Source organism: Mercenaria mercenaria, chromosome 7 (genome assembly GCF_021730395.1).
Source record: "Mercenaria mercenaria strain notata chromosome 7, MADL_Memer_1, whole genome shotgun sequence".
Taxonomy (NCBI): Eukaryota; Metazoa; Mollusca; class Bivalvia; order Venerida; family Veneridae; genus Mercenaria; species Mercenaria mercenaria.
Genome location: NC_069367.1, coordinates 3,493,301 through 3,514,475, shown reverse-complemented (window position 1 = coordinate 3,514,475; position 21,175 = coordinate 3,493,301). Strand labels below are relative to the sequence as shown.

At 35.0% G+C, this 21,175-nt stretch overlaps 2 protein-coding genes across 2 annotated transcripts; both read right to left on the bottom strand.

The window, feature by feature from the left end:
* Positions 1 to 9,563: 9,563 nt before the first annotated feature.
* LOC128558742 (uncharacterized) lies at positions 9,564 to 10,853 on the bottom strand. The gene has a single exon (XM_053548921.1). It carries the CDS (start codon positions 10,851 to 10,853, stop codon positions 9,564 to 9,566), a length of 1,290 nt encoding a protein of 429 aa, XP_053404896.1.
* Positions 10,854 to 16,106: 5,253 nt separating this feature from the next.
* Positions 16,107 to 17,858, bottom strand: LOC123544341 (E3 ubiquitin-protein ligase TRIM71-like). Its single transcript, XM_053548920.1, has one exon. The coding sequence runs from the start codon at positions 17,856 to 17,858 to the stop codon at positions 16,107 to 16,109; it is 1,752 nt and encodes a 583-aa protein (XP_053404895.1).
* Between the last annotated feature and the right edge of the window lie 3,317 nt (positions 17,859 to 21,175).

Sequence of the window (21,175 nt, the reverse complement as noted above, 5' to 3'; positions counted from 1 at the left end):
TTCCTGCTGTCCATGCCTTTTTACGTTTCTGATATGATAAAATCTATGGAAAGATCCTTTGGAAAAAGCTCACATAAAAAAAACTGCGCTTGGGAAGAATACATCATATCTCTCTAAATTATAGGGCTTAGACGATTTCAAAATTTTGATACCGGTTAATCATTTGTAAGAAATCGAATCGAACCGGTTAATCGGCCGCCATATTTGAAATGTTGTTTTCTTTCCTGACGACCGTATAAATAAAAGATACTTCCAGCAGCTGACTTCACTAGAAGCTTACCGACGTTTGGAAACACTGTGATAATGGGTTTTATGTTGCCCTTTGTGCATAATAAACCTGTTTATTTTTCATGGACCCCTGTTCCAGTAAAGAGGTCGCGACGAGAACAGTATTTTGGTATTTAATCGTGCGCTAGTTGTTTCCCTTCGTATTTTGAACGCTATTTGTAATGAAAAAGCGTGAACTCCGTTTTTGGATTTGCCACGTTTGTATGGCAATTTCAATCCTCGTCAGCAATGGAGGAACATAGACTTTCACTGAATTTATCTTGCATATAAGCTGTGATTGCGTGGTATTCATTTAGTAGATGTAGAAGTTGTTTACTACAAGATTTAGAGAATGCAAGTTAATTTCGTCGTGAGAAGTTATCCACAACATCAAGGAATATGCAGATTGGTGGGCCTATAAAGATCTTCAGAATAAGAGTGTGGTCCAAGCAGCTAGCGTGGCTTTTTGGAATGGTAAAGGTCAAGGTGCATCTTCATTGAGGGCAGCTCTTAAATGAATGGTTAACCGGGTGAGTCGTATTCTTTAACCAAGTTCATTACATTCAATGCAGCGATAGAAAGAATCTTAGTAATATTGTAAGAATGATTGAAAATGCGATCATATTGTAGTCAACAGGTCAATGGTTAGCTCCAAGAGGGAACTGTAGGCCAAGTGCTAAAAAAAACCCCCAAAAAAACCAAACAAGTATTGTCCTATTTGCGTATATGTATATGGGCAGAGATATGTACCATAAGTAACATTAGATTGGGCTTGAACATAATGTCTGGTCTGCCAGGGCTGTTGAAAATGCTGCTTGCAGGTTTAATTTGAACCACGCGTAATATTTTTATATTGTGAAAGCAAGTGTAAACATTCAAATATATATTGGTTATTTTCCATTCTTTAGCCCGTTTTATTTTATTTTTATTTTAATTTTTACAAGTGCAAGCACCCGGCTAGCTCAGTTGATAATTTTTTTATATATATGGGCAAATTATTAATGGGGCGCAGTGAGTTGTTTTTTCGTTGTTCATTAGTTTTCACAGCGGCGCTGTGGGCTAAAGCATTGAGCTATTGTACACTTTATTGTATCTTATGGTGTAATGACTGAAATGTCAGCATGAATGCTCGGTTGCAATTTTTTTTTCCATATGTGATTTTAGCTTAAAAAGGAGAAAAAATATACTGCTGCCCAGTACGACAATATGCAATGATAAATATATATAATAGGCTGATTATAAGCGTGTAAGCGTGCATTAGCAGGGATATAAATAAGCGCGGCTCAGTAGCCCTTGGCCATATATTTTTTTTATAAATTGTAAAATGTTGTATAAAATGCCCATATACCCGATGTTTAACATTTATTTTGGACAGTCTGGGCCCCTAGATAAATATAGCTAGTTTATATCCCTGGTTTGGCAGAAAACTTGCCTGCATCCACGTCTTCATAATCTGTGCAGCTATGTACTTCTGTTGTGGGGGCACAAGTACATGCTTTATATTGGTTTAAGGGGTATAATGATAACCCTTAACTGTTAGAGGGAGCCTTGACAATAAAAAAATGCCGGCTAGTTGTCGTCTGTGACGGCTTCCTTTGACAGGCCTGCACTTATATACTTCAAGGTAAAATAAGCTTCTCATCGGCCGTCCCCAACGTCGAGAGTTGCAAAGTAAAAAAAAAAATAATAATAAAAAAGTAAAAAAAAAATGTCTTTGCTAAACCTCTAACAACCAGGGTCCCATCAAAGAGGACCCCCTTGAAGAGTATCCGTCTGTTTGGTCAGTGCAGGTCTGTGTTTGGAATATAGCTATATACGCAGTAAGTGTACTGTATCATTTGGTCCTTTGAACAAGTAGATTTAATTAAAACTAGCAAAATTCGTACAAGAAAATTTTGTTTATAGCTAATTTGAGTTCCGCACATAAGGGCAAGGCAGTTTGGATTCATGTTTAATTGGTATTTTTGCATGATTCGGGCATATATTTTGACCTGTCCAGTTAGCATTCAAGTGCATTGTCATAGATAGTTTTGATATTCAGCTCTTTCATTATTGTTCGTGCTAATTTAAGGAAAATACTTCCAGATCAACATTAAAAGTAAAAATTGTAAAACAAATTGTCCTTGTTATATGGTATCAGAAATGATGTGGGTGACTACACTTCCATGGTACGCATGTCTGACAGCCGGATTGTATCTTCCTGCCACCTAACAGCCCCTTTTTCTCTTCGTGAGTTTTGTTTTCCAAGGAGTATCACATATAAGATCATTACCGTAATCTTACATCCGCTGTGCTGCTGTTTCATTCATATTTTTCAACGGCATTGGCTAAATAATTGTCATCACAGATTCCACCGACTAGTACAACGGTTCACAAATTTCTTACTGTCGCCATGTTTCCAGTGATTGTCTGTATGGGTTGTACACCTGTGGTGTTGATGGACGTCCGATCAAAAAAATATCTAGATGAGCATTCTTTTAACAGAATGATTTGAGCCGCGCCGTGGGAAAACCAACATAGTGGGTATGCGACCAGCATGGATCCAGACCAGCCTGCGCATCCGCGCAGTCTGGTCAGGATCCATGCTGTTCGCTTTCAAAGCCTATTACAATTAGAAAAACCGTTAGCGAACAGCATGGATCCTGACCAGACTGCGCGGATGCGCAGGCTGGTCTGGATCCTTGCTGGTCGCATACCCACTCTGTTGGTTTTCTCACGGCATGGCTCATTTGTATCTGCAGTCATTTATTGCAGTGAAACATCTCTATTTTAGAAGAGGCAAGTATCTTATATACATGTTTATATACAAATAAACAAATGGTAATAACTGTCTAGGTCGGATCGCCCCTGATATTTACATTTTATTTAATAATATTTAGCTGTTAAATGAAACATTATCATGACCATTTTTCTGATCACATTAAAGGGGCTTGCCTCCACGAGGACACCAAAATGCTTTAATTTTGTAAAATTTGAAATATTTATGAGAAACATAAACGTATGTTTAAAATCTACTTTGAACGCTTATAGAATATTAAATAATTTATACCCCCTTTTTTCTACATCACATTTAAATTGCTCTGCTATCGTTTATGTTTATTTCTCTGTATGTTTAACATGCTTAGCAAATGTTCCACAAATGCGGCACATTTACATTATTAAATAATGAAAGTACATTCTCGTGTTTAAATAATAATAAAAATTGAGGGGTGTCACTTCAAAACAGAAGTTTACATTTATACACGGGTAAAATTCGACCATTTTGTTCGGATGAGTTAGGTCCATGCTTTGGGGAAAAAATATCATCAAATTATAGAAAGTAATAATTGTTTTACACGAAAATTAGATGTAGCATATGAAACATTTTTCATTCTACAAATCCATTGTCAGTTTACTCATATTTATAAATATTTTGAATTTCGAAAAGGGCCTGCGTGAGGGGGCCACACTTTGGTCATTTCAGCGCCTTTAAAATCTCATCATTGTTAAAAAAATGTTACATGTCTTCGTTTGGTGCATTTGCAACAATGTACGAGCGCTTAATATTTACACAACTAGGTTAAATATCGTTTTTGACTATTGTTTAATTTTATTTATGTACAAATGGCATTACCCAGCAAAACATGACTAAATACAAATGTTTTATATATTTTTATTTTATTAAGGATTGGCACAAAATTGTCATGGCTGGATTAAGATTACTAGTGTCAATATGAATCGACGTAGTTTCTTGCCCCGTCAACGAACGCAAGAGTTTTATGATATTAAAAAACGCTGAATCACAATTTTTTTGTCCCGACAACGGCGACAAATGTTTAAAAAGTCTATTTGTATTTGTGCTTTGTTCGTCATTGGGATTCAAGGCATCTGGTTGCAAACTCAAATGTTTCAGCTATCTCCAGCCACGACGATGGGTGATATCCTGCAAATATAAAACAAACACGAGAAAAACGGGCAGGGTAGGGTGGGAAGTTTTTAAATATTTTTAAACTAAATTTTTTGTTTAAAGTATCAATGAATCTACCTCGTTCAGTGGACTCTGAATCGAAAAGACTGGAATCTGGCGAGACGGGCGTTTATATACCCGACCCAGAATTCCCTGATCACGTGACGGTATGGTGTATAAGGAGAGTCATTTTTGCCGAGTAAAGAGTTTAACCTTAATACGGTTAAACTGAATATTACCCAGCAAAAAATGACTAAATACAAATGTTTTATATATTTCTATTTTATTAAGGATTGGCACAAAATTGTCATGGCTGGATTAAGATTACTAGTGTCAATATGAATCGACGTAGTTTCTTGCCCCGTCAACGAACGCAAGAGTTTTATGATATTAAAAAACGCCAAAAAGGTGAGAGAGTGAAACGAACGAACCTTCCGCCAAAGCGGAATATCATAAAACGCCATGACAATTTTATGTAACACATGTATACTAATGATTGTAAATTATAAATCAAAATTACTTATTAGCAGCCGAGATATTTCTAGCTTCCGGTTATTAAACGTTGTAGTACAAGTTAATGTAAACTATTTTTAATCAGTATTACTGTATAAAATGATAAATTCAGTGGACAGGGTAAAACTGTATCATGTCTATTTTGGGAAAAACTTGTTCACTAGTAAATAGGAACGTATAAGCAGCACCCGAAAAAATGTTAACCATAATGTCATAACCAAAAGAAGAAAGATGGCAATCGTCTGATGAAAAGTAAACGGGATCTTAATAATCTCGGGGAATTTTATATAAGCACCCCCGTGTTTTATGAAATAAGTTCCGAGACAACTATTAACTCGTGCTCGCATTTTGTTTGCTATAACATAGTCCGGAATATAACGCCAGGATCTCCTCGGTAGAATCTGACACCAAACAAACTTTGTGTTCGGCATCATCCCTAACCACTCAGATAGCATGTTTTTAACCATCCATGTTAATTTTAGCGTTGTCATACCGGATGATCCAAGGTCATTTCCCCCACAATGTATGATCAAAACTTCTGGCGGCGGATTGAAAGTCAATAGGTATTGCACAGTATCATATAAGTCACAAATTTTCATCCCGCTGACGCTTTCCCATAAAACATGAACGAAATTACCTAGGCCCAAATCTGCATCGGGACGTAAATAAGCTGCCTGTTGTGCTCCTCTGATGAGTGAGTCACCAATTATCCATACATTGTGTGTCTTTACTTTCACTATTAAATAGATTTTAAAAAATAGATATAATGATATGGTTTGCAGCGCGAAGGGAGCTTTGGGCAGTTAATTCGATTGCAAAATTTAAGGGAAAACTACTTTATTGATTAAAATGAACATGTAAAGATGTTTTCAAGCTATTTAACCTGACAACCGAGTTAAAATAGCATATACTGTTCTAGGGGACCTACGTATTTAAAAGCCAAAAGGTGTTGCCGGCATTCACTTTACAGCATATGGCAACTGATAACATCATTTTATAATTTTGAAAGTGACGACCCTTTGTTTAATAAACACAGACTGCCTGCCTCCACTTTAAGCTCAGCAGTCTTTTAGCCAAAATTGTATATAATACTTTATTTTTTCCTCTTTAAATTTGAATTTGATTAAAATAGGGGTCGTCAAATGGAGTTCTGGGCTTTTGGGGGTTCTGGATATATATAAATTGGTAAAATAGCCCAAAACTTATTATATTTATTTATTTGATATACACACTTCAACATGGCGTATCCTTCAATATAGCTCGGATAGCCGCAACAAAATTGTCCATTATCAGCTTTACTCTTCATTATTGTAGCCGAAATTATGGCAATTAAAATCCATAAAAGTCAAGATATAAATGGAATTGCAATTAATGATAAAGAAATTAGGCATTTGAAAATTACTCAACTAGCAGATGATACTACACTTTTCTTGAAAGACAAGTCAGAAATTCCTTTTGCAATTCAAATTATCGATGAGTTTGGTGTATATTCTGGTTTAAAACTGAATAAATCAAAAACTGAAGGTTTATGGATTGGAAAACTGAAGAATAATGAAAGTACAAAAGAATTTGACATCAAATTTACAAATAAATCTGTCAAAGCACTAGGTGTAATCTTTGGAAATAACAGACAAGAATGTGATAAACTTAATTGGGAAAATAAAATATTGCAATGTCAATCACTTCTTAATAATTGGAGTAAAAGAAATTTGACAATCTATGGCAAAATTCTTGTAATCAAGTCTCTAGCGTTACCAAAATTTACATATCTAATACAAAATTTAGAAACTCCAAAAGATGTTCTAAGTAAGATTAATGCACTCTTCTTCAAATTTCTTTGGGATGGTAAAAACGATAAAATCAGGCGAAACATTACTATTGGGCATAAATGTGATGGGGGACTCGACATGATAGATATAAATATATTCTCAAAAACAATGAAAATAAAATGGGTACACAATCTTTTATCACATGAAAACGCGAATTGGAAAGTTATACCACAGTTTTTCTTAAATCAATATGGAGAGAATCTTCTGATATTTTTCATGAACTTAGATTGCTATAAGTCACTACCACGTACTAAATACACTATTCCTAATTTTTATAAAACACTTATAGATGTATGGATTGAATTCAATAAAAGCAAAATCGATACAACTAAATTAGAATCTTTTCAGGAAATACGTAAACAAATACTCTGGGGCAATCGTTTCATAAAATATAGCGGCAAATGTCTTATATTTAAGTCATGGATAGACTCCAAGATCATTTTCGTTAATGATATAATCTCAAATACTGGAGAAATTAATGTTAATAAAATATTAACTCTTTTCAAATCTAAGCATAACTGGATAGCTGAAACTCAAATCATTAAGAAGACAATACCAAATTCATGGAAAACGAAACTAAAATCAAAAGATTCGTACTCAACAAGGGTAAAGACAGAATTAGCTTTATTTATTGAACCTAATAAATCTTTAAAAGATATGACAAATAAAATCATATATGATATACTTCTAAAAAGAAAATTTGAACGCCCATATATCTATAAATACTGGGAACAGCAGTTTGGTAAACACATTATGTGGAGTTCCTTCTATTATGTTTTAAATAAAGTCACTTTAGACAACAAAGTAAAACAGTTTAAGTACAAACTTATCCATCGTATTGTTGCTACAAATTTGAATTTATTTACTTGGAATATATTTGATAATCCGTTTTGTAAACACTGTAACTGTATTGAGGATTATTCGCATTTTTTCCTAGACTGCAGATATCTGATAAATTTCTGGACAATCATTTCTAACGTCTTCAAAAAATGTGGTTTTTCGAGATCGTTTAAAAACTTAGAAAGTATCGTCATTGGTTATAAAATTGAACTGAAAGAGTATCAAGGCGTAAATTTTTTATTAAATACCATTTCGTATTGCATATATAAAACCTATTTTATTAGCGATAGACGAACTAAATATTTAAATATTAGTAATGTCATGTACAATGATATTATTGTTCTAATAGACTATTTGGAAAAAAGAAATACAAGACTACCTATTTTGAAAACCTTTTTGAAATACATGTAATGTAACAAATGTTGAATAATACTTTGTCACACATTCTATACATTTATATTTTCTTTTATACTGCTTTTTATATTGTATATGTTAATTTGAAAAAAATAAACGGGTCGTTCTACAGATGTAAGACGATTCCAAAAAGAAAAAACAAAATTCATTATATTTATTTATTTGATATACACACTTCAACATGGCGTATCCTTCAATATAGCTCGGATAGCCGCAACAAAATTTATTATATTTATTTATTTGATATACACACTTCAACATGGCGTATCCTTCAATATAGCTCGGATAGCCGCAACATTATTTATCATTCAATACAATCCTGATAGACACGGCATAATTATTTCAAAATGGCATAATCTACAGTAAAGCTCAGTTAGCCACGATATTATTTATAAAACAATCAATTCGAAATGGCATATCCTCAGCAAAGCTCGGATAGCACACATGCACATTTCAGATTTGTATGAATAGCGTGAAGATGCGGGAATGTGTTTTGTGAACTGGAAAACTAGTAGGAATTTATGGGTCTCGGACCGACTGCAGCTCAGATTATCTGATGTATGATCTATAGGCATTTGATTGCCACCTACCACGATATTTGATTTCTGAAATGGGGAATCCTGATTTAAACAAAGTGGTTGCCCCTCCTATCCTTAAAGAATGTGATTTTAGACCTGTATTTCCCAAGCCAGCATATTTGAGCGCTTTTTTAAGAACGGAATTGAACTGAAATGTTGTCAGGGGACTTCCATCAAAATGACAGAAAAGTGGGACAGATGTTTTGTTCCTGTAGGCCAAGTATGTGGCTATATGATTATAATACTGGGTATTATGGGGATCGATTTTAACATCTAAATGAGTACCGCAACCCCTTTGGTCGGTTTTCGATGATAGAAAATAAAGTCTGATCATGTTGGTTCCCATAACAATATCTTGATCACGCAGGACATACTTTTAGGAATTTTTATTTGGTAAGGCGAACTCACTAATACGAAGCAGAGCTAAAAAGGCCAGGGAGAAACAGGCCGCGAACAACATAACCTCATATTTGGATCGACATACATGCTTAAGGACGCAATGAGTTTGCTGAGGATTGAGCCGGTGATGGGTTGTCTACAATCCCAGTTCTTGCGCCTTTACGCAAACCCTCTAGCATAGCTTTGATCATGAAATGTTTTGTGTTGTCCGACAATCCATTGATTTTGTTAACGTAACTTAAAGCGGCTATATGGCCGCTAACAGTTGAGTGAGAGTACTGATTCAAGGACAGGTAGGCAATGAATTCTGCTATGACGTTAGTTTTAGGTGGAAAATGATGTTCGAGACCTAAGCTGTTCGCAAATGCAGTAAAATTATCTAAATAGTAGTTGTAGCTCTTTTTTGTATTATCCGATAAAGAGGCTGCTATCAGGGTATCTATTTCAGATTGAAGATCTCCACGCACTCGGAAGGAATCTGGCATGGTTCGAGGGCTGCTTCTACCGGAAGTGCTTCGAACAGTTTTCCCCACTGAAAACGACTAGCGATAGTATTCCGTTTCCCCGAAATATGTTTACATTTGACTTGAATATTTTGTTGTAAGAGAATAAGAACCAATTTGCGAATTAAATGCATTATGTTTCTGTTTTTTGAGGACTTCTTATTTATTATTTCAACCAAAGCGCGGTTGTCAGACCTCAAGAGAATTTTCTTGTTTTGCATATGTCCGCCCCAAATGAAAAATGCAATGAGGATGGATACCAGTTCGAGATATGTTATATCCCTAAAGACATGCTTTTCCCAGTGAGATGGCCATTTAAAAACCGCCCATGACCCATGGAAGTAACACCCACAGCCAAGGTTACGTCGGTAAAAAGTTCAAGGGTATCATCGTGTAACCAATCTAATTCGCTAAACATACATGTGTCGTTAATTTTTTCAAGGAATTCTAACCAGGTAGTCGCGTCATTTCTCATGTTTCTTGATATTCTAATAAAGTGATGGGGTTTCTTAGCATATGCCATGGCATCATAGAGTCGGCGTAAAAATGCACGACCTGCCGGTATAGCCTTAGAAATGAAATTCAATAGTCCAACCACCGACTGGAGTTGTTTCAATGTTATTTTCTTTTGGTTTTTAACTAAAGGTTGTAGCCGACTGATAGCTTTTCTTATTTTTTCACTAGGAACCCGAATCGTCTGATTTTTAGAGTCAATATCAAGTCCTAAATATGTAAGACATTGTGTAGGACCGACCCATTTTTCTTCACATAGAGGAACGCCAAGTTCTCGACATACGTGATCAAAACTAGACATTGAATGAAGGCATTTATTTACAGACGATTCGACAATAAAAAAGTCATCCAATAGGTGATCAATATTTCGCGATCCTGACTCCTGCTCAGCAGACCACTGAATAAATTTTGAAAATTTTTCAAATATGAAACATGAGCACGACGCGCCTTGTGGTAAAGTTTTTTGAAACCAGTAACCTTCGTCGGATTTGATACCCAGAAGTTCAGAATCACCCGGCCAAACCGGGCATAGATTAAAGGCAGACTTGATGTCTGCTTTAGCCATATATGCACCAGTACCAAGTCTGTGGACCATGTTTACTGCATTATCAAATTGAAAATATTGGACCTTGCTATATTCTGGACTTATGAATTCGTTCACACTGCTACCAATTGGATGTGATAAATTTGTGATAAGTCTCCAACCGCCAGAATTTTTTGGAACCAAGCCCACAGGATTTATACGAAAATTTGATATAGGAGGGGAAGGAAAAGGTCCCATTAGTCTACCTAGACATTTCTCTTCAAATAACTTGGCCGACAATAAAGATTTATGCTGTCGTGCAGAAGACAAATTTTCGGATATTACTGGTATTCTAGGACCGCAATAGTTGAGTTTAAATCTTGAACAAAACCCGTCTAACAAAAATTTTGCATCGTCCCCATCCGGGTAAAAATGTAGTCTTTCTTTTAACACAGGTGTTTTAACGGGTGTTCTGGCCAAGTCCCAAAGCTCTCTGGCCTTGATAACGTTGGTTTGGTTGTCGAGCATTTGGCCTGAAATTAAGACCATTTATTGACGAAAAGCGGACTTGAGGAAATAGAGAATAACAGGTTACTGTCTTTTGAGAAAGGGTTTCTCAGACGAGGCTAGATATGGTCCTGGAAGCAAGCCTCGCTCCTTCCGGGCCATATTTAGCCGAGTCTGAGAAATCCCTTTCTCAAAAGACAGTAACCTGTTATTCTATTTATCATGCCATAATTTATTAACAACTTTTATCCTACAATTATGTGAAATAAAGTGCAAAAATAGGGGTGGACCAAATTTTGCAGTTTTGCCGAACTTCTTTTTTTTACTTTTTTTTCTTCAAAATGACGCCATCTTGTTTTTTAGAATAACTTCTAAAAGACATTTACGCCAATATTTTTATAAACGCGCTCTTAATAGGTACGTGAGACCATGTCAATAATGTATAGCGTATGCCTACCATATTTGCAATTAGCACAAAAATGTTTTTATAACGGAAACGCTCGTAGAAACGCTAAATGACTCATGCAAAGCGTTTGTTCAGGATTTTAGCTCTCTGCACTTACATCATGGAATATTGCGTCTGGAATGGACTTTCATGGAATAAAATCAACGGTAGATGAAACGGTACTGCCTATTTTTCTGCCAAGCGGCGTTATGGCGTGTGTATTTAATTCACTTCAAACGTTTGCTTGGTGAGAATGGGTATCCGTCTAGCAACTGAATTTCGGATAAAATTTCACTTGGGAACAAATTGAAATTATTCTTTCGTGTTCAACAAAACAGACATGTGGTTACAAAACACAAGGTTAGCATTTGTTGTTTTTTCCGCTTTTTTATATTTAGGGATTTTAAAGACCTACTTCAGTGTCGTATGAGGGCGTAATAATTTTTAAATGCAAAATGGACACAATCTGATGTCCTTGGATTTAATCATAGGTTTACCTAAAATTGTGTCGGTGCGACAATAAACCCAACAAAATAAATAAATAATCATAGGTTTAAACTGTGCAAAGTGTTCTCAAGTCACTGACCTGAGAAAGCCTGCTTTTCTCAGACAGGCTTTATCAGGCAGTTGTTATAGTAATGGCATGATAAAATGTTGTCTAGGACGGATACTAGCAAATGAACTTTGATTATTTCTTAAATTTTGCTGAAAGTAAAGCGGACAGGATAAAGCAGGGGTATCACCAAAAACACCTTAGACATTTATGGGCGTAGCTGCATTGTCTTTCGTTGCAAAACCCTTTGTTATTAAAAGGGAAACATCTTTTGTGGCTAGACTGTATTTGAAAACTTTGGATAGGTTGTACGTATAACATCCACAGACAGGGATCAATCGTTTCCCATTTTAGGCTAGAGTCAGTAGACATTTTGAGTCTAAATTTCGAGTCGTAAGTAGCCCAACCAATGTGTTTCGACGCTGCAAACCTTATATTAGCTAAGTATTGCAAAAGATTTTGGATTTGACTAGGGTGCTTCTGAATATCAATGCAAATAAAAATTATGAACGCGTCAGACCAGACTTCGATTTTTTCCAGCAATTTTTTGGTAGAGCTATTTTCAGCTGGAGAAATAGAGAATAACAGGTTACTGTCTTTTGAGAAAGGGTTTCTCAGACGAGGCTAGATATGGTCCTGGAAGGAGTGAGGCTTGCCGAGCACCATATCTAGCCGAGTCTGATAAAACCCTTTCTCAAATGACAGTAACCTGTTATTCTATTTATCATGCCATAATTTATTAACAACTTTTATCCTACCATTATGCGAAATAAAGTGCAAAAATAGGGGTGGACCAAATTTTGCTGTTTTGCCGGACTTCTTTTTTTTTATTTATTTTTTCTTCAAAATGACGCCATCTTGTTTTTTTAGAATAAATGCTAAAAGACATTTACGCCGATATTTTTATAAACGCGCTCTTAATAGGTACGTGAGACCATGTCAATAATATATAGCGTATGCCTACCATATTTGCAATTACTACAAAAAAGTTTTTATAACGGAAACGCTCGTAGAAACGGAAAATGACCCATGCAAAGCGTTTGTTCAGGATTTTAGCTCTCTGCATTTACATCATGGAATATTGCATCTGGAATGAACTTTCATGGAATAAAATCAACGGTAGATGAAACGGTACTGCCTATTTTTTCTGCCACGCGGCGTTATGGCGTGTGTATTTAATTCACTTCAAACGTTTGCTTGGTGAGAATGGGTAGCCGTCTAGCAACTGAATTCCGGATAAAATTTCACTTGGGAACAAATTGAAATTATTCTTTCGTGTTCAGCAAAACAGAGATATGGTTACAAAACACAAGGTTAGCATTTGTTGTTTCTTCCGCTTTTTTATATTTTGGGATTTTAAAGACCTACTTCAGTGTCGTATGAGGGCGTAATAAGTTTTAAATGCAAGATGGACACAATCTGATGTCCTTGGATTTAATCATAGGTTTAAACTGTGCAAAGTGTTCTCAAGTCACTGACCTGAGAAAGCCTGCTTTTCTCAGACAGGCTTTATCAGGCAGTTGCTATAGTAATGGCATGATAAATCATCAACTCGCCGTTCAACACATGAATTTTTTGCTTAACGCCAGAGTCCAACCCTGGTTCTTTTTTTAACATAATTTGCAATTCTACATATTGATTGGCCCAAATTTTTTCTTTCACCGTTTGCGGGACGTGTGTGGCTAGCATACATTCTAGATTATTTAAAATGTTTTCACCTGGTAATAAAATATTTATAAATAATTTGATTTTTAAAGATTCATCGATTATGATAATATGCAACGTTACATTAATTTACAAGGTTATTGATCTCCAATATAATCGTATGTGCTCACCATGTGCTGCCACGTGGTCGTCTTGAAAACCTGCTTTAAAAGCATTTTAAATCAGTGCAAATTTAAAATTTATAAAAAACAACATCTTAAATTAATTTAACATTTTTTAGAAAGAAAATATTAAGTCTTAGTAAGTTTTTAAATGTTTTTAAACTAATTTTTTTGTTTAAAGTATCAATGAATCTACCTCGTTCAGTGGACTCTGAATCGAAAAGACTGGAATCTGGCGAGACGGGCGTTTATATACCCGACCCAGAATTCCCTGATCACGTGACGGTATGGTGTATAAGGAGAGTCATTTTTGCCGAGTAAAGATTTTAACCTTAATACGGTTAAACTGAATATTGGATTAATGCGCACTGCCATATGCGTGACTACAAGGATCTTTATACGCTTGCGTGTGTTTTCCCAGCCCGAGGGTTTGCGTGGAATTATAAATAGAGCGTTAGACAGGTTTACTGAAAAAGCAAAACAATTTAAGAATTGTTTTTCAGTTAACATGACAATCTTGCAGTGCTCAGAATAAAAAAGATGCTCAAAGCCAGAAGATTATTTTTTTATACGATGTGGCTGATATAACACGATAACACATAGACGCTGGCGTATATAACATGATAAAACATAGACGCTGGCCTACATAACATGATAAAACATAGACGCTGGTTGATATAACTTGAGAAAGCATAGACGCGGGCCTATAACATGATAAAACATAGACGCATGCTGATATAACATGATAAAACATAGACGCTGGTTGATATAACACGATAAAACATAGACGCTGTCTGATATAACACGATAAAACATAGACGCTTGCTGATATAACATGATAAAACATAGACGCTGGCCTATATAACACGATAAAACGTAAAACATAGACGCTGGCTAACATAACAAGATAAAACATAGACGCTGGCCTATATAACACAATAAAACATAGACGCTTGCTACTATTACACGATAATACATAGACGCTGTCCTATATAACATGATAAATCATAGACGCTGGCAGATATAGCATGTTAAAACATAGACGCGGGCTGATATAACATGATAAAACATAGACGCTTGCTACTATTACACGATAATACACAGACGCTGTCCTATATAACATATATACCATGATAAAACATAGACGCGGGCTGATATAACATGATAAAACATAGACGCATGCTGATATAACATGATAAAACATTGACGCTGGCTGATATAACATGATAAAATATTGACGCTGGTTGATGTAACATGATAAAACATTGATGATGGCTGACATAACCTGATATTGATGCTGTGTGAAATAGTCAATCTGAAATAACATTGACCCAAATATATAATTGGAGCTGTTCACTTTTGCTTCACAGTTTTAGTACATTATATTATACTATACATATTTTTACAAGTTCATACAAATGATAAATTTAAGTCTTATGAAAGTGGGTGTTTTGTCCTTCATTTTATTTTTTTCAATCTTTTGTAACGAGATTACGTTAAACACAAAACAAGCCTTTATACTAGTTAACAATGTACATAAAGTTGATAAGTTAAACTTGACACATTTAATTGATAAAGAAATAAATTATAACGATGTTAAAACACAGTTGATGGGGGTGAATTGAAAGGTGCAGTTTTAATCAACTGTCACATCTTGAAAATTACCATTGAGCACCGGCTTTCCATAAAATTTTCATATTTCGATACGTGACATTATCTTACAGGTAATCAATGTTTGATTTAATATTAAATTTTGATATATAAAAGTACTGAACATGAAAACAAAACAACACTTTAAACAGACGACGCAAAGCTGTTATCAGGTACATTGCCCTGTGAGAAAAAATACCAATAAGTATTCAATATTTTGAAAATGGGTTCGTGTAATTTTGAAAATAGGTTCGTGTAATTATACTTTCAGATCTGTGCTAAAGACTACATAGGCTGACCACTACTATGAGAATAAAAAATATTTTAACGTTATATCATCGAAGTTAAAGGTCCGTCTATTTTTGAAATTTTCTTATAAGAATGATTGTAAGATATATTGGAAATAAAATATAGACTAGCGCCCTTCACCAGATTTGAAAAATAAAAAAAAAAATAAGAAATGAAATTTGACAGAAATATATGTCATATTCTGGGAGCTAGTCCTAAGACTATCTAACCATTAGTTGTTTTAACTAAACATTTTCACATGTGAATATCAAACTGCCAGCACATGAATACATTTTCCTAAGAATGTTCTTTATATACACGCTTCTACATAAAAATGATGTATAGTTGTACCAGTAAGTTGTTCATTTTTCAGTATTAGTGTACGCAATAAAGATATTAAGAAGTGAAAAAATGTATTTCAAATCTACTTTCAGTCAGAAATTGAGGAATATTCCAACGTCATTAATTTGAGTTTTTGAGTAGTAATGGTGTCTTGTAAGGAGACATCACTCTCAATAGGTGAGTTTAAACAACTCTAACTTCATTTTACCACCACAGCAATTTGTGACAGCAAGAATAGATTGATCCTTTGAAACACAGACTCTGTATGGCCATTTCATATCCAACTTAAACGATGACAAGATCCGATATGTTTCAGAAATCTGTACAATAGAATTTGTTCTCATACTGCAAACCAGGATACAGTCGGATGGACCTACTGCTACACCACGTGGTTCTTTGATCTGGTCGTCCTTGACAACAACTCTGGTGTTGGTCGCAACGTCATATATATAAACAGTATGCTCTAGCTTATCGGCTAGTATCAACTTTTCAGTATTACTTATATAGTTGCACGCACTAGTGTCATTAGAATATTTCTTATTGGGAAATCTGACGCTGAAATCTTTCTCTTCTCCTGACATTGATACAATACGAACAGGTCTTGTATCATCAACAGTTCCAACAACAAAGTAGCTTTCATCTTTCAGACATATAGAGTCATAATTTGTCGTTACTTTACATGTCCTAATCAAAGTTATTTCATTAGTTTTACTGACACGTAGAAATTCTATCTTGCAAGGATTTTTACTTGTTATCGCTAATTCGGCCTCAGATATGGCAACAACACTCTGTGGATGATACGATAACTGATATGATCCTACTTTCTCAAGCTCCTCATTGTAAATCAAACATTTCTTGTTGAGATTATCCACGGCAAACAGTCTGCCATCCGGCAGGAAATCCAGTCCTGTGTATAACGGTTCCTTGACATCATCTCCAGTCTTCTTCAATTTAATTGAAGTAATCTTCGTTAATTTAACAATCGGATCTACAGGTGCGACATATTTCTTTGCTTCAGGCAGGGTGTATTTTAAGGTTAGCTTTCCTGGAACGCATGCAGAAATAGGAAGTAGTGGCAACTTTAATGTTTCATCAAATTTAAAGAAGGCGGTAGCAATCTCTAAATTTTGACATTCATTGTCTACGTCCCTGTAAAGTTCATTGGCCTGTCTTTTCAACTTCTTTTCTACAATAAATTTCTGTGATGGCGTCCCATTCTCCAAAGCTGTATCAACAATTTCCAGTGACTTTGTAACATCAGCGATATGCTTCTCACCACTGGATCGTTTCTTTGCCAGTTTATTAGCTACTTCAGCCTGAAATGCGTCAGTTTTCCTGGTAACGAAAACTTCCAAGTCGTCGAACATTTTATTCATGTCACCTCGCATTCTTTTAATTTCCACAAATATTACTTTGATATCTTTAGTGACGTGTTCTTTCGATGATTCAGTGTGTTTAACAATCATCTCCGCCTTTGATTTTACTTCTTCCAATTTTGTCTTTAACTGGGAACCAGCAGAACGCGACTTCCCGGCAATCTTTAGTATTTCTACGACGCTATGACATTTCCGGTGATCCACTATGGCACATGCACTGCAACAGAGCTCGATCTCGTCTTCACAGAAAAGTTCCAGTAATTTTCCATGCTGTTCACAAATGTCCATTCCTTTCATATCAAAAGAAGATGGTTTCGGTTTTACTTCTGTCGCATTCACTAATGTGTGACTGTTCATAAACATATAAACTGTATGTGCCTTTGAACAGTCATTGCACTGAAATTCGTCACATTCTGAACAAAACACATCAGCAGTTGTTTGTAAATCCTTTCTTGAACATGGCTGACATAATATTTGTTCTTTGCGCCCAGGAACAGCATCGCCGGAGCTGATTTTAGCTGAAATTTTATTACTACTTTCCGCCATTTTAAACTTGTTTTGGCAAGTGATTTCAAAATACCGCGTACTTTATATTGATTTAACGTTTTACATTGTCTTAAATTAAAAGCGTTATAACTGGTTGGAATGAGGAAGTAAATTGTCTCTCAATTTAAGGAGGTAGGTTACCTTGTTACAAGGGTAAATTCAAATTAGTTGAACCGCAGCATTCTTTTGTATTTCGTGTAATATGAAGTTTTAACTGCTACAATCTCAATTTCGTTTGTCTCTGTCCCTTCAAGTTCAATTTTTATCCAGGTTTGAAGAACATGACCCTCCAAATGCATTTCATATTGAAAGAAGAAGGAAAATACGGATGTTTAACACTTTTCAGTGTATTTTAGTTCCATTGATATCCGTAGAAGTCTGCATAATTGATAATTTTACTAATATGCACGTTAGCTTCCTAATATTAGCTTAAAATGTATATGTCGCGGGGCTCGTGTTTCCATGGTAACGCATTTTCTCTCATTTTTAAACAACTATGTATAAAAATAGGGGTTTTCGACGGCTTCAGTGCCGTACTGTTAATGACCAACATGGAATATTTGGGTAATATTATTAGCAAAATACAAAGCACTTTACATGGTACCCTATTTTGCTTAAAGTTTAAAGTAACCATGGCAACAGAGATGTTTAGAATAGCTTATATCTTGCTTTTTGTCGTAATTTCTTATAAAAAGTATTGAATAAGATTATCTTTCTAGTTGATGTAGCTTTAAAACATATTATTTCTAACGTAAGTTATATGTTCCTGTTCTTTGCATTTATTCAAACAAATTTCACAGCTTAGAATACTTACAGCAGTACCCCTCGTCTGGAATTTTTCATGGAAAATTCGTTCAGCATGCTGCTATTATTCTCATGGATATTGTTGAAATGAAAATAAAAAGCCGAAGCTGTGTTTCTTAAAAGACCGGTGTCAACGCTTTTAAATTTTACATTTAGATACATAGGTCACGGGCTTCGTTTCCATGGTAACATCAATTCAATTCAAGAAACCAGAATTTTCTACTGAAATTTGAACAATTTTAGATCTTAGTTTAAGTACATAAGTAACAAATTTCAATGGAACCTGAAAAATAGGTATTACAAATCAAACTGCTAGATTTTTTATTTGAAAATGGCTGTAACAAGTAACCTTTCACCCAACTATATTCCAAATAACATTGCTTATCATCATCCATTTTCTTACATTCCGCATAACATTTCAATATAACTACATAAAAGAAGCAAAATATTGATTATCATTCAGAGCAAAAGACTCATAAAAAATATTTCAGCAAATAATGGTTATTTGAAAATAGTTAAAATAAAGAAAATGCACAGAATTACGTACTTTCAAGATAAAAGCTATTAATTTTGCGCGGTAACTGACACGTAACGTCATGACGTCAATGACGTCATTTTAAGGCAACATTGTTTTGAAGCGTTTCTGCGGCAATTTATTCATTATTTCTGCATTATTAAACCATAAAGCATCAGATCGAAGACAGGTTTATGATTTGTTTTCAGAAGAATGAATATACAAACACATTTAGTTTGTCGTAAACGTCGTCGTAAATCGTCACGTTAGCTTCCGGTTGGACATGCGCACATACAAATATGAAGGTAACCTACCTCCTTAACTTAATACGGTTTAAGTTTTATACATGATTAACATAAATAAACTAGTTTAAAGACGAACACTCAAATATTCAAAAGTTAATATTAATTTAGTCTGGTTCCCGTCGTACTATCGACAGTGAAGGGGCAGGTAATCCAGACTAATATTTATTACAAGTGATTGTTTTGATATAGGCTTTATCAGTTTTGTACGAGATCCTATCACGCCAACAGAAAGGAAAATAAATGGACTTAGATCTACGCCCTCACTGGCGGCCTGAATTTTTATTTTTAAAAATCAACGTTTGTGTGTTAGGGGTGACAACATTGACTGTGTAAACGTGATAAACTAAGATATCCTAAACTTGCAATCAAAACAATTTTAGTAAGAATTCACACATTAACTTAGAAAAAGTAGATCGATCGTGTATACGTTTAGTGGTATGTATGAAAAATAGCTCCGTTTTCACTATTTCACAAGTATGAGAGTCACCAATCTGAAGCCCGCTCAGCATTTTTCTATTAAGCATGCGTTAAGATCGTCTTTTATTTTGAAATCTCGGACTGATGATTCGGCTTACTAGTTTTCTGACGCTCCACATCTGTGATAAAATTCTATCAAATCCACCAGGACTTGCATATATGTTTCATTATTTCAATGCTCTATATCTCTGAAACGCCGATGTAAAAAAACAGTACTCGGTACTTTTCACAATACATATTAGGTAAAAGTCGATCAAATATTTATCTAAAATTAACCCATTTTCATTACATTTCAGCCACAGACTCCCCACCCCCTTCCCTCCGCCTTCAATCATTTAGGTGTTACCTTTCAACTGTAGCCTTATTTATTTGGCTTATCGGGATGACTTATTTTACGATCTGATGTATTTGTCATCCCTTAAACGCGACAGGACAGCGATAGTCAAAGTTATCACGCTGTCCAGAAACGTCCTAATATTTAGACTAATTCAAATGTTAGTAGCTAAAGCGTAAAAACACACATCTTTTTGTTGACAGAGGTAAGACAGAAATCAAAACGCTTTCCTAGTTTAAATGAAAAGTCGTCACATCGTCACAATTTTAAAAAACTAAATGTCTAATTTTGTGCCAGTATATCTAGTTAAATTCCAGCAATAAAACACAATGGAAAATAATCTCAGCTAGACAATTACAAATGAAAAGCACTTGCTGTAGTCCAAAATGGCCAGAACGGGAAAGTGGCATCCAAAAAAAAAAAAAAAAAAAAAAAAGAATCATGTTTAGTGTCACCTTGACAGCGCAACAGTTACCGAAACTATAACTTTAAAAATCAAAACAGGTCAACTAAACTGTCAGCTGTTCAAAAGTCTGCAATATTTATACTTCAAAGATCATTTTGTTCCCGTCATTTTAATAATGAATAGCTTCTTTACACTGTTAGGAACATTAATCACTAACGCTTCTTTCATGTAATCGTAACGTGGCACAACTGGATGATCCATTTCCGGCATCTGAGATACCCGAGTGTTTTAATTCTCTATCTGTTTTGTATCGTAGCGAATGAAAATCAATATTGGCAGGTATACCTTATGTTTATGCAAATAATCAAAACAGCATACTCTTCTGTTGCACAATTTGTAAACCCCGGAAAAAAATAACCATTCCTTGAACATTGCTGATAACAGTCGTCAAAAGTTTCCCTTTTCACCTGTTGCGCA